Genomic DNA, 13,692 nt, shown 5'->3' with positions numbered 1-13,692 from the left:
AGAAACTTCTGTTACTGGAGGTCTTGGTCGGCTAGTGCTACCTGGGACCCAGCAGTCTCCAGCTACCTTCTGGGTGTGATCAGAGATTGTGGTCCCCAGAGCAAGCCAGCTCTGCCCCAGGGTTTCCTGGGAGCCTCTTTCTTCTTTGGAGCTACTAACCAGGGCCCTGAAGTGGAGGGGACATGGCCTTGCTGGAGGGGGTGGGGCTTCTTGCTCACATGGATTCTGACTTTCAGGAGGAGTTCTGCTACCCAGTGGAGTGCCTGGCACTGACCGTGGAGGAGGTGATGCACATTCGTCAGGTCCTGGTCAAAGCAGAGCTGGAAAAGTACCAGCAATACAAAGATGTCTACACAGCTCTGAAAAAAGGAAAGGTAGAGCCCTTTCCAGTTGGCGGGTCATGCGGGCACTATCTGCTGCCAGGTGGCACAGGGCTTTGGGGGCTCCAGGGGCCAGAGGCTCACCCTCTGCCAGGCAGTCCCTGTTCCCTTGCTCACAGAAGCAAGTATTATTTCTCCCATAGAAATAGAAAACCGTAAGGTTTAAAACCACTGTAATAAATAATGGTGTGCCTTCCTAAAATCAGGTCTGCTCTTAGTTGTTAAACCTTTAAAAGATTATTGAGAAGACATATCTGAGAAACACAGGACACTTTTTTAGAATCTTCTTCAGATTGCTTCCATGATGGCAAGACCCTTAAGAGCTGTGGCCTTTTTCTCCCATTTGAAAGTAGAATTATAATCAAATACAGAGCCAGATTGTAACTGTCACAGAATCAAACTTAGTAAAAGGGTCTCTAAATGCTCTTCTCCCTTTGTCTACTAAGACTTTCCACATATAAATACGTGTTTAGATGTACAAATTGGGAAGTTAACTGTTGGCAATTCTTTTTTCTCCTTTAAAATTTCTGTTTTTTAGCTCTGCTTTTGTTGCCGAACCAGAAGGTTTTCCTTCTTCACCTGGTCTTATACCTGTCAGTTCTGTAAGAGGTAAGGCTTTTTGTAATTGATGACAGTAGTCAAGGAAACACTTCCACTGTTTCATCATTTTTCTCACAGGAACAATAGTAGAAATAATCCAGTGTGTGATCATGTGCCATGCTTATGAGTTACAACAGCAGTTGCTTCAACAGTGGATGGTTATTTGATATTAAGCCTGGAAAATTTTTTTTCTGCATGTATTTCTTTTATGTATTCAAGACAGTTCTAATAATAATATATCAGAACAGAAAAAAATAGATGTGACTCTCAGGTGAACCCACAATAGACAAGAAAATCCCAGACATTAAGTTGATCCTTTCATAGGACATAGCATTAAGTTTTACAGACTGATGGTCTTTTTGGCAAGCCAGTTGTATCAGTTTGTTTCATTCTGGTGGAACTGGAGTTTGGGGGACCAACTGTAGACAGGTAGAGGCATGCAGCCTTTGGCTTCTCTTAACTCTCCAGTCATATCCATGGAATCACACTAAGTAACCTTTCTGATTTTGTATACAGGCCGGTGTGCTCACAGTGTTGCAAAAAGGTAAGCCGAGCTCAGTAAAGTCACAGCTTGTGCTGATTTCAGTGACTCTGCCTCTCCAGCAGTCCTGCTCATTCTCAGTTTTATTTGGGATCATAGATGCGGCTGCCCTCCAAGCCATACTCCACCCTTCCTATCTTTTCACTGGGACCGTCTGCCTTGCAGAGAGGCGAAAGCTGTATGAGGCCAGAAAAACCCTCCACTGGCCACCATCGGCCACTTCGGAGCATTGCCAGGTGAGCAGGAGGCCTGGGTCTCCAAAGTGTCCTTTGTGAAAGAAGAAAGCACTTTCAAGGACTTTGGTGACATGGTGGGATATTGGCTTGAGGAGAGGCACATGGGTGGGTTAGTTTTAATAGTTTTGACTTACACAAATCTCCAAAAGTAGCGTGTCAAGGATAATGGCTAGCTCCTTGAAAGACACAGTCTCCTAGTTTAATATTTTTTCTACTTTGGAAATAATTACTTTTATGTATCCTTTAAAAGTCATCTTTAAAACTATCCTTTTCAGTGGAGTTGAAAACTTGCACGTAAGAGTCTAATCTTTCCTTTAGTTTTGAAAAAAATATTTTTAATCCTGTGTTTACAGTGGTCTGCAATAGCTGACTTACATTCCTAACATAAAGACAGAAATAAAGCTTTATGCCAAGAGCTGGCATTTTAAAAGGAAAATATGCCTGGGTATCAGTCACTTTGTGTTCAGGTTAGTGTTGGTCTTTAAGAAAGACAGGAGGAAGGCAGACCAGCTCAGGTTCCAAGCTGGCAGGGCCCAAGGGACAGGGTTTTACACACCAGCAGCCCCTCCATCTGTGAGGGACACTAGCATTGGTGCCAAATGCTGGATGGTGGCCATTCAGCATGTCAAGGTCTGTGGACAGTGAGGTGAGGGAGTTGGAAGCTCCTCAGACCTGTGTCCAAGGCTTCTGCCCTGTGCTCAGCCCCTATCCTGGGCTCTTGAGTTTGGGCTGCTGTCCATGGGCTCCGGACAAGCGAACATGGCTGCTGTTCTTTCCTGTACTTAATTCTACGTTCCTGTTTGGTTTAATTAAAATAGTGAGTAGATGATGCCTAGTTATTTCCAAAAACTATCCAAAACATCTACAGTGATGTTATCTAGTTAACTCCAGCTCTCTAGAATCCAAATAGTCACCTGCTGCTGCTAAGTCACTTCAGTCGTGTCCGACTCTGTGTGACCCCATAGACGGCAGCCCACCAGGCTCCCCCATCCCCGGGATTCTCTAGGCAAGAACACTGGAGTGGGTTGCCATTTCCTTCTCCAATGCATGAAAGTAAAAAGTGAAAGGGAAGTCCGACTCTTCGCGATCCCATGGACTGCAGCCTACCAGGCTCCTTCGTCCATGGGATTTGCCAGGCAAGAGTACTGGAGTGGGGTGCCATCGCCAAAGACAATTGCTGTAGTCAGGGAGAGGTATATTTGATAAATACAAAAATAAGAAAGCTAGTCCAAAGATAATTTTTCAGGTTGTGTCATAGGATTAAGATAAATTTACTTCAGTTTCCTGTAGTTTCCTGACCTACCATCAAGAGTTAAGTAATGTTCATTAACCGTGACATGGGGTCACTGAGAAAGAACTTGAAGTTTTCTCTGCATCATCAGTGGGGCGTTAGCAACATGTACTTCATTTCAGTTGTTAGTGTTCATGAACTGTGTGCAGAAGGTGAATACTCTGAATAACCTATTTTACGAAAATTCTATAAAGGGTACTAAGATTCTTAATAAAACATGTTTCCTGGTTTTTTAAAAATATTTTGAATGTTGTCACCAGTTTTAACTTCTTTCGATGAATCTGACATGGCCAATCACCACCCATTCCATCATATTTTGGCAACAAATTTGCTTTTTCTGCATGTATTTTCTTAGTATTGCAGTAGAATTCTTAATAAATGATATTTTAAATGTTTTTTTTTAGGTTGTCCTCAAAATCCAAGTCTGTGGACAAATCAGATGAAGAACTCCAATTTCCCAAAGAGCTGGTGGAGGACTGGAGTGCTATGGAGGTGTGTGTGGACTGCAAAAAGTTCATTTCTGAGATCATCAGCTCAAGCCGCCACAGTCTGGTGTTGGCCAACAAGAGAGCTCGATTGAAGAGGAAGACGCAGTCCGTCTACATGTCCTCAGCAGGCCCCTCAGAGTACTGCCCCTCAGAGAGGACCATCAGTGAGGTCTGAGCCCCGTGCCTTCCTGTGGGAGTCGAGTTCCTGTGAGGACGCTGAGCAGGCTGTCACTGTCTCCTCAATGTGGTTAACTGGCTTGGGTTTGTGTGAGAATCAGGGTTTTGCTGTGTTGCATTGTTCCACAGACTAAATGCTGTGTTCATGTCAAATTGAGAACACATGACCAGTCGCCAGTTGCTCATCTGCACTAAGAGGACAGTAGTTTGAAACTTGATTTTGTGTGATTATAGATTTGGAGGCCAGAAACATTCCTCTTAGTTCTTTACTGTGCCTGAAATAATGTTCTAGGGCAGAAAGGTTCTCGTGTGAGGAATCAGTCTAGCGCAGGCCTAGGGGCCAGCAAGGTCTAAGCAGTAAGTCATATTGGCATTTCCACTGACAGTGTTCCTACCTGATGGACACAGACCCCTGGAGGCCTCACAGCACAGAACCTGCAAGGGTTTGCTTGTGTGTCAAACTGGTTTTAAGTTATTGTTGCTCTGAGACACTTGGGAAGGGCTCTCCACTGCCTCCCAGGACAAGCATCGGAGCTGTAGGCCTAGGGGGGGTGCCTGTGTCCCTGGGCAGCAAGGCAGTGTCTCCTGAGCAAGTGCTAGGCTGTTTTTACCTTGAATGTATTACTGTTACTAGTAGTTGCATATTGGAGGTCTTAAGAAAGTTTTGTGGCATCATGGGACAAAGGCAGGCTAGAAGTTTGTCCAGAAGCTCAGTACTTTGGCCTCTTAGAAGAATGGCTGTGAGCATCCACCTTTCCAGCAGCAATTTTCATACTTTACAGTCTCACCATCATGACTAAATTAAGCCACAATTTGGTACATAAGGTCTCAAACTGAAATTTATTTTTATAAATGAATTTTAAAGGAAAACCATGGTCTAGTCTTTTAAAATTACTAGAAAATTAACCTGCCGATAAGCTTTTTGGATGTTTTGCACACATTTTCCTTTTAAGCGACTTGAGTGGGTAGGGTGGGCTTTGATGAAGCCGAGCTGGAGGCAGCACCATACACCTGTCATTTCTCAGCTGTGTGGTCTGTTCCGTGGCATCTCTCTCTGTGGTTCTGGTTGGCTCAGTGGTGACCAGCCAGTCACATTCACAAGCCTGGTTAATGCACCAGGCCACTTTCTGACACACTCTGGGACACGTCTGCAGTCAACACTGGAGACAGCACTGCTCACCAAAAGGCATGGCAGTCACTCTACGCCCCCTCAACATTTCTATAGGGAATTAACAGTAATACCTCAGAACTGCTCTGGTAGTGGTTTTTCATGGTGGAAATTTATAAGTTAGTAAATTGCTTAAAATTACTTACACTTGCAAAATAAACTTTTACCAATTGACTAATTAATGCATGTTAACAATTTGTATTTGCATGTAAAAGTGGGCCACCAGAAAACCCTGATTATGGAAATATTTAAAGAGGCTCATGTGATAGCTTCAAATGTTACATTGAGTGAATCTTGTTTGTACAGTTTTCCAAGGGACAGTTTCAACTCTAGACCCCTTATAGATTGGCCTGAGCCTCTAGACCATCCCCAGGACAGGTGCAAGGAAGACAGAGGAGTGGGGGCGGGTGTTTGTGTCCGTGGAAAAAACAGACCCAGGAGTGTGCTTTTTAAAATAATGACTAGTTTATAGGTGTTTCTAAAATACAAAAAACTAACCCCTCCCCTGAAATGAGAATCCCATTCACATGGCAAAATCTAGCCCATGTGATCCTTGACTTCACTGCTCCGGGTTTGTGACACTGTTTAACTACTGGGACATCGTGAGCGGCAGGTTTCCATGGGACAGTTTGTAGAAATCAAATCCGCATCCCTTTCTGGTGCCAAACAAGTTCCCACATCCGTGGCGTGTGTCCGCCACCTCAACCAAACTGGATAATTCCAGAGGGTCATCCACTGCTGGCCTGTGGGGCATGCTTTCACAGTCCTTAGCCTTGCCCCCCGCCCTCCCTCCCTCCCTCCCTCGGATCCCAGGCTGCTCTTTGTGCTGCTTCTGGCACTTACTTCTGGTCTGACAACAGCTTCGCTGGCTGGCTGGCCTCGGGTGGAATCTGATGTGTGTCTGCGCACTGACCGTCATTCTCACCCTCTCCCTCCAGGCTGAGAACACTTTCAATTCACTTCTCACAGTTTTAACTTTCTGTCAGTGTCAGGAAAGATAGCAAAGCTTGTAAATACTGTAATATATTTATTGGTATTTGGAGGGCATTCATTCAGTGGACAATGAGAATTAACTCTCCCAACACAAGTAGAAGTTAAGTACATCAACTTAATAGTCTCACTAGATTTCAAGTCTTAAGCCTTTCAAATTAAACCAGAAAGTTGTCATGTAGGAGTTTTTAAAATGATCTTACATTTGATGAGATCCCATGATCTCATAAACTCACATCATGGTCAGCACCATGAACTCATGCCATGAATTTTTTAAGACTCTTATTTTTCTAACTGTATTAATAAATGTCAGACTGGATTTTAGGTGTCACATAGGAAAGTTTTAAATTATATTGCTATTTGCTAGAGCAAAACAGCAGACAATTTTGTACGTGCAGAACTGTTGTAGGGCCATGGAGAAATGTGTACACGTTGACCTGGCTTCGTGCGTGTATAAAGTCCAGGCACTGCTGGCATTCAGCGTAACATGACGCTACCAAACATTTTCCATTAAAGTCTTTTAAAATTGAGGAGAAAATAAATGACTTTCCATCATACGTTACGTGTGGAGTTCCTATTATAAAATCGTGCTATCTTTTGGTGACTAGCTGTTTGAAACCACCTAGTTTGGAAACACAAGATACATTTATGTGACATCAGCAGTTTACGATCAGCTTGAGAAATACAACCTGCAAGGACCACACTGAGAACATAAATGAAAATGAGCTCCCACTGTAACTGCTGTGTCATCAAGCAGCCTGCTTCCTTTGTCACCTTGCAGGGTAGGAAACTAAAATCTACAAATTGTCTCCATAGTTGTACAATATTTAGAAAGCATTTTTTTTTCCTAAATAGAATTCCTTATGCTGTGTGTTCTTATAATGTCCCATGAAACAAAATTTCTTGTTGTAGCTCTTAAAGGCTTGAGTTTAAACCCAGAATGAATTTAGGAAGGTTCTGTCTTTATGTTAGAGAGCATCCTTGGCGTTTTACATGCCTTAAACCTTAGGTGATACTGAGTGTGATATTAATCCATTACTTATTTGCCAGATGTATTTTAAGCTCTTCTTGCAGTAGGTTCCTGTGACAGGTGTGTGACAAGACCTCAGCTCGTAATCCACATGCTCGCTGACTGAGTCCAGGGCACAGCCCTTGCCTTGCTGCTCCTAGGTTCTGGAGACATCGGGACCAGGAAGGGAAGCTCTGGGCCTCCCTTATTCAACTGCGCCTTTCTTTCTCCTTTCTGGCCCCTGGTGAGGAGAAGCTGTAGAGTTGCAAATCATTAGAACTCCATAAGGAGAATTGTTGTGGGTAAGGGCTGGATTACACACTAATGTGTCAGGACTCCAGTTCTGCTCTCTGCAGGGTGTGCACACATACATACACACAGCCATCAGAACGCACCTTTTCCCCTCATGTTGACCTCAGGCCCACATCTAGAAACATCTCCTTTGGCTCATCCAAAAAAAAAAAAAAATTAAGAGCTAAGAACCTACTTAATATAAAACTCTGCTTACACTAGTTAAATGCTCAGGTGCAGTTACCTGGCAGATTGAATTCACAGTGCTGTCCCACTAAAATGTGCATGGTGTGTATATTGATGTATTTTAGAATAGATGTCACTATGTGGAACATTCTCCAGCTGTTTTTGCTGTGGGGTTTTGATGCCAGTGGCACAACCCGAGCCTCTTAACATGTGCAATATGAAGCAGAGGACGTGAAAGGGCTCCAGCACTGACAGGACACAGTACTCGTGAAGCAGGCTCCTGAGAGCTGGGTCATCAAGGAGGTCACTTGCGTCCCTGGGGCTTAGAAGCTGAGGGATCACCTGGATGTTCCACTCACCTGGTGGCCCGACGCTGGTTCCTGTTCTGGGATGCTCTCAAGAGTGGCTCTGATGCATCTATAAACTGAAGGAAGGAGGGCACTTCCTCCCCTAGGGAGCAGTCAGCACAGAGGGGCAGCCTCACTGGAAGGCGCCCTTCTGCATGTTCTTGGCTTTGGTGTCCTGTCATTGCAGGAACTGTCAGTCAGTCCCTGGCCTACCTCCCCTGTTCCTTCCCCTGCGGTGACACAGCAGAAAAGGTCACACCCAAATTTTGCTGGTTTTGGAAGAGTGGGAATGCCAAAGAGAGGATTTCTGGAAAGCTTACCTGAATATCAAATTCCTCAGCAAATGTGGTGTAAAAGCTGTGGGCAATCACAGAGAAGGAAGGAGGAGCAGCACGATTCTGCAAAGGTGGACAGACCTCCTTAACCGTGTAGCTCCTACAGCAGAGCCGAACGTGAAACAGAAAACAGAGTAGCTTCTCGTTTAAAGGGAAGAAACTTTGATCTTTGACACCCCAAAAGCAGAAGATGCCTGAGAACATTTCAGCTGTCCGTAAGAAAGGGAAGATGACTTGGGTCATCCTACCACAAGGTCATCTCAGGAGTCAGACCGATAGACTGTGAACTTGAACTGAGCACCGTGAACTTAATGGCTAGACATCCCCACTTCTGTGTGGCTCCCTGCAGCAGCCTAAGGCATTCCTCACGGTGCATCCGGTGGTGGACACAGCTTCATGGTAGAAACTGGGGCTCACTCTGCTGCACAATGGTAGCCACTGGCAGAAAGAGCTCTGTAGGACCTAAGGGCTTCCACCTTGATAACTGGGAGAAAAAACAACCATAATTAGTGAAGCAGAGCCTGGTCTCAAGCATGTGAACTGGCTCTGACTCAGTTGCTCCAGCTTAGCAGTGGTACAACCCTCAGTCCTCAGACGTTGGGAAAGTCGCGCAGTGCTTCCTGACTTCAGCACTGAGGGTGCCGGATGTGGTGGTCTCCGGGTCACTTTAACCAGGAGAAACATGATGGGTCAGAGTATCCAGGCTGCAGACACTGAGCAGTGAGTCACTGAGAGCCTGAGTCATGGAACAGAAAGTGGGAGGAATCTCTGCAATTCACATTCACCCTTTCACTGAAGCCAAGTGTCATTAAACAGTACTTCTCTGTATTGACAAACCTGATTATATGGCAAAGAGAGGTTCAGTTTTACTGTTTGCTATAAAAAAAAATCTGAGTTCATCTCCCCAAATTTAAAAAGACAGATGCATTGACACACATTAACAACAAGCAAAAAACAAACAACCCCCTTTTCACCTGCTGTTTTGTGCCAGCACCATCCAATTACTGTGGTTCATTCCCAACCTGCTGGATGCAAAGGCATGGTCTATTTTGGTAGGTCTCGTCCTGCAGTGTGACATGTGCCCCGCTGTGTGACGTGTCCCACTGCAGATGTGAAGGGAAGCGAGTGGCTGGGTAGGGTGGGGAGTGGGTACATGTAACACACAGTTTAACTGCATTAAATGGAAACAAATGTACAGACAAATCTTGCTGTTCAGCTTAATTAAAAAAAAAAAGGTTACTACAGCCACGGCGGAAGTAGGGGTCCCCAGTCTACACACCTCCCATTGTGGTAAGGGATCCCCAGCCCAGAAGCTTATTTCTTTGGCCCTCTCAGCCCTGATTACAAACATCCAGGGCCAGGCAGATGCTCTTTCCCTGCGAAACTCCATCAGTGAGCAGGTGCAGTAGTGGATTGGAGCCCTCATGGCATTCATGCCACTGTTCACCTCCTGCTTCTGCCTCACATGGCTGCACAGAATGTGCCCCATCCCCTGGCACAGCTGCTTCTGGTAGCTTCTGGACTCCCATGTCTGCAGTACTTGCTGCTGTTCTTCCTCCTTCCTCCACCGCACATAGCATCTACTACACTGTTTCATGAAGACACGGATCTTTGTCAGATTTCTTCACTGCTACATCTCTAGATTTGGAAAACTATCTTGCATGCAACAGGTGCTCAAAAATGTTTCTGGAGTGAATGGATGAATTGAGCAGGTTCAATATGGAAATAAGTCAATACAAAGGCAGAACCATTAACATGTCTTCCAAACAACTGACATAGTGTGTAGTCAGTGCTCTTTACCACGTAAGTGCCACGCACAGCCATATTCTTCCTTTAAGGCAGGAGTAAAACCCAAAGTCAGAAGTCACTGCAGCCCAAAGGTGGCTGATTAGAATTGGGAGGCCTGAGGCAGCAGCTTCTGCAGCTGCTGGTTCCCTGGAGCCCGCAGAAACCCCACTCTTGTAAATGCCACTCACCACATGCTCCTCTCCAGGCTCCCGTCCACTCCAGATCCCTGGCGGAGCCACCATGCACAGCCCAGCCTCCAGACTGGCTTTTTCCATTAACACATTGGTGGGCAGATATCAGAGACCCTGGAGACCTATAATTGAACTGCTGTGTGAACGCAAATCGTGTGTTCATCAGCACTGAGCTCATACTCAGGACCTTTTTACTAATGCCCCTTTCAAAGGATGATAGTTAATGCTTACTAATCATAACATTTTGATTAAAATGTATGTGCCAACTGGGCTGAAATAAAACATCCCAAATGACTTCAAATTTGTCATATTAAAACAGTTTGGCCAAGAAAAAAAAATAAGGGAAGATATGAAGATAAGCTTTATATTAGATAATATGTTTTTAAATGCTTTGCTGGATTTTAGTAGCCAATACTAGCTCCCAGTAGTTGAGCATGTTACTGATTTCACTCGCCTGACACACAGCAAAACCACCCTGCCAACTCCAGGCTGTGAAGGAAAGTGCAGCATTTACTGCAGGATACCAACACGGAGTTAGCACAGAGAACGGGCAGCTTGTGACCAAACAGCCAAACTCTCTGACAGCTTTCAGGTAAGCATGTTTATTTTTTTAATATATATTTTAAAATATTTCTTTATTTGTGCCAGTCTTAGTTGTGGGATGCAGGATCTTCAGTCACAGCATGTGGGATCTAGCTTCCTGACCAGGGATTGAACCCAGGCCCCCTGCATTGGGAACATGAAGTCTTAGCCACTGGACCACCAGAGAAGCCCCCAGGGAAGCGTTTTTAAAGGCAAGGTCCTCGAGGGAGAGGTTTAGGGGTGCCTGATCACTTGTGGACATTTGTCCTGACTGGTGGGTGCAGTAACAGGGTGGTAAATCTACATCATTACCCATCTGGTTCCAACCACTCGAGGGGTCTGCCTGCTGACTGTCAGCATGCAGCTAACTCCTCCACTTGATGGGGTTACTATCAGCAAACCATCTCAGGACAGGGCTCAGAATATTACCTATAGCCCTTAGGGAGGAACTAAAGGTCCCTGACTTTGTTTAATGGCTAAACTATCATTGCTTTGACTTGCTTGACTGTTGCACTTGCTTCTCCATTTTTCCACTTCTCTGATTAAATTTGCTCTTTGGAAATTGGGCAAGGGCTAGGAGGCTAACGTTTTTCTACCAACAAGAGGTGGGGAGCACAGGATGGTGGGGTCTGTCACCAGGAAAGCCCCACAAGGTCCTGCTTGGTTTCAAGCACTTTTCCACACCAGGTGCTATGTAAAGCACTCTCAGCCACAATCCTGATACTCAGCTCTGAAGCAGGTGCTGTGCATACACTTGTTGTCTACCTGAGAGATGGCAATATAGCCAGGTAGACATGTGCCCAAGGTCAAACCACTAGCCCAGCATCACATGTGAGGTCCAGCCCTGTGCTCATAACCCTGCTTTCTGTCCACCTGCCTTCCCCACTGAGGGCTATGATTCTGAACCCAGTCCTCAAGTTACCACATACTCAGTGAGCACCCAGGGCTGTGCATGCAAAGTAAACATCCCATCTCTGCTTCTAATCAGAAAAATATGTATGTGAATAGTTTAGAAAAATGGTCCAAAGTGATATAAAACTCTAGGAATTTATAGTAAGTTGTGAGCTGGTGTCAGTCAAGAACACTTTCCTGGAAACAGATTTCATGAAGAGAGGGGGCCCAACATCCCCCAAAGTGTGGTCTGATGACACCTGGATCAGAATCGTCTGGGCCTGTGCTTAGGCCTTGGTTTTGATTCCTTCCAAAAGGTAATGAGAGTAGTCACTGAGGAAACTGACCACAACATATTAAACACCACATACAACAAACCTACAGCTAACATCATTCTCAAGGGTGAAAAGCTAAGAGCATTCCCTCTAGGATCAGGAATAAGACAAAGATATCCACTGTCGTGACTTTCATTCAACATAGTGTTGGAAGTCCTAACCATGGCAATGAGAGAAGAAAAAAAGAATCCAAATTGGAAAAGAAGTAAAACTGTTACTGTTGGCAGATGACATCATACTACACATAGAAAATCGTAAAGATGCTACCAGAAAACTGCTAGAGCTTATCGATGACTTTGGTAAAGTTGCAGCATACAAAATTAACATACAGAAATCTCTTGTATTCCTGTGCAATTAACAGCAAAAGATCAGAAAGAGAAATTAAGGAAACAATCCCATCTACCATCTCATCAAGATAAATAAAATAGGAATAAATATATCTGAGGGGACAATAGACCTGTACTCTAAAAATTATAAAATGCTAATAAAAGAAACCAGAGATGATACAAACAGATGGAAAGATATATATCATGTTCTTGATTGGAAGAATCAATATTGTCAAAATTACTGTATTACCCAATGCAATCCCTACCAAATTACCAATGGCAGACTTCCCTGGTGGTCCCGTGGTTAAGACTCCACTCTTCTAAAGCTGGGGTCACAAGGGATTAATCTACAAAATACACAAACAGCTCATGCAGCTCCGTATTAAACAGAACAACCCAATCAAAAAATGGACATAAGATCTAAACAGACATTTCTCCAAAAAAGGGATACGGATGGCCAAAAAACCCATAGGACACCAACATCACTATCAGAGAAATGCAAATCAAAACTATAATGAGGTATCATTTCACACTGGTCAAAATAGCCACAATTTTCTTCCAGAGTTTTCTTTCACATACACAGGGATTTATTTTAAGGAATTGGCTGCCCTAATTTTGAAGGCTGCCAAGTCCAAAATCTGCAGGGTGGGTTAATTAAAATTCATTTAGCACCCTACTGGTTAGTTTAGGTATCTTGACTAAAATCCAGAGTGCTACAAAAGTTGATTCCGTTGTTTTGGTTTTGTTTTGTTTTTTTTGGCCAGCTTTTTGTTTGTTTCAATGTGGGGATTGATTCTCAGAGTACCCACCTCTGCCATTTTCCATGATGGCACTATTTTTGAAGTTTTTTAACCTTTAATTTTGAAATTAATGTAGACTTACTGGAAGCTGCATACCCTTCACCCACTTTTTCAGTAACATGTGACATAATTGTAGCACAGCACCACAGCCAGGAATTTAACATGCGCAGTGCAGCACAGAGCGCTTTTAAAAGATCACTTCAACAAGGCTTGGCTGTATGAAATTTCACATCAGGGACAAAGAGACCCTAAAAGCTTTCAGAGAGAAAAAAAAAAAAAAAGCCATATACAGAGACTCAGGAAGTGAAGTGGAAAACAATGGAGCTGTGCCTTCAAAATTCTGAGAACAAGTATTTTTATCTACATTTATATGTCCAACCAGCTTTTGAGTGAAGAGTGGGAAGAGAAGGGACATTTTCAGATGTGCCAAGTCCTGGAAGCTACTGTGGCATGTCCTTCCCCATTTTATGGTGAAAGAGAAGGCAGGAAGGCCAGGAGACAGGGCTCCAGGAAGGGAGAAAGGCCAACAGCCATTCGGCTGCTGGTCAGAGAGTGAGACAGGCCTCCAGGAAGAACAGCACCAGGGAAATGAGAAAGGGGTGTGCAGCCTATGGGGTTTGAGCTGTAGGAGAGGACACTGTGAGGTGCTGCAGAGAGCAGGGGAAGAATGTGGGGGCATTCAGCCAGGGACTTTGAAAAAATAAACAGATGAAAAGGAAAACACAGTTATTACCTTCAAG

At 44.3% G+C, this 13,692-nt stretch overlaps 1 protein-coding gene and 1 long non-coding RNA gene across 9 annotated transcripts in view; one reads left to right on the top strand and one right to left on the bottom strand.

The window, feature by feature from the left end:
- Positions 1 to 6,428, top strand: part of SPIRE1 (spire type actin nucleation factor 1) — a 163,120-nt gene extending 156,692 nt beyond the window's left edge. For 7 of the 8 annotated variants that reach the window (XR_015153982.1, XM_086373253.1, XM_086373252.1 and 4 more), the window contains 5 exons: positions 237 to 374; positions 919 to 989; positions 1,497 to 1,524; positions 1,621 to 1,757; positions 3,453 to 6,428. Coding sequence is in view for 6 of the 8 variants with exons in the window: in XM_086373253.1 (XP_086229379.1) it covers positions 237 to 374; positions 919 to 989; positions 1,497 to 1,524; positions 1,621 to 1,757; positions 3,453 to 3,711 (633 nt within the window). In the remaining 2 variants the exon portion in view is untranslated. The remainder of the gene's footprint in view (positions 1 to 236; positions 375 to 918; positions 990 to 1,496; positions 1,525 to 1,620; positions 1,758 to 3,452) is intronic. The other variant, XR_015153983.1, reaches the window with a different exon arrangement.
- Positions 5,896 to 13,234, bottom strand: LOC147346170 (uncharacterized). Its single transcript, XR_015153990.1, has 2 exons — positions 7,717 to 13,234; positions 5,896 to 7,135 (listed from the first exon to the last, which is right to left on the bottom strand). It is a non-coding gene; the product is annotated as an uncharacterized LOC147346170 (long non-coding RNA).
- Positions 13,235 to 13,692: the final 458 nt, after the last annotated feature.

Source organism: Bos grunniens, chromosome 24, assembly GCF_055505025.1.
Source record: "Bos grunniens cultivar Pamir isolate PY7600 chromosome 24, Bosgru_T2T1.0, whole genome shotgun sequence".
NCBI classification, from domain to species: Eukaryota; Metazoa; Chordata; class Mammalia; order Artiodactyla; family Bovidae; genus Bos; species Bos grunniens.
Note: the sequence above shows the minus strand (reverse complement) of the source record. Positions and strands in the feature narration are given on the sequence as shown.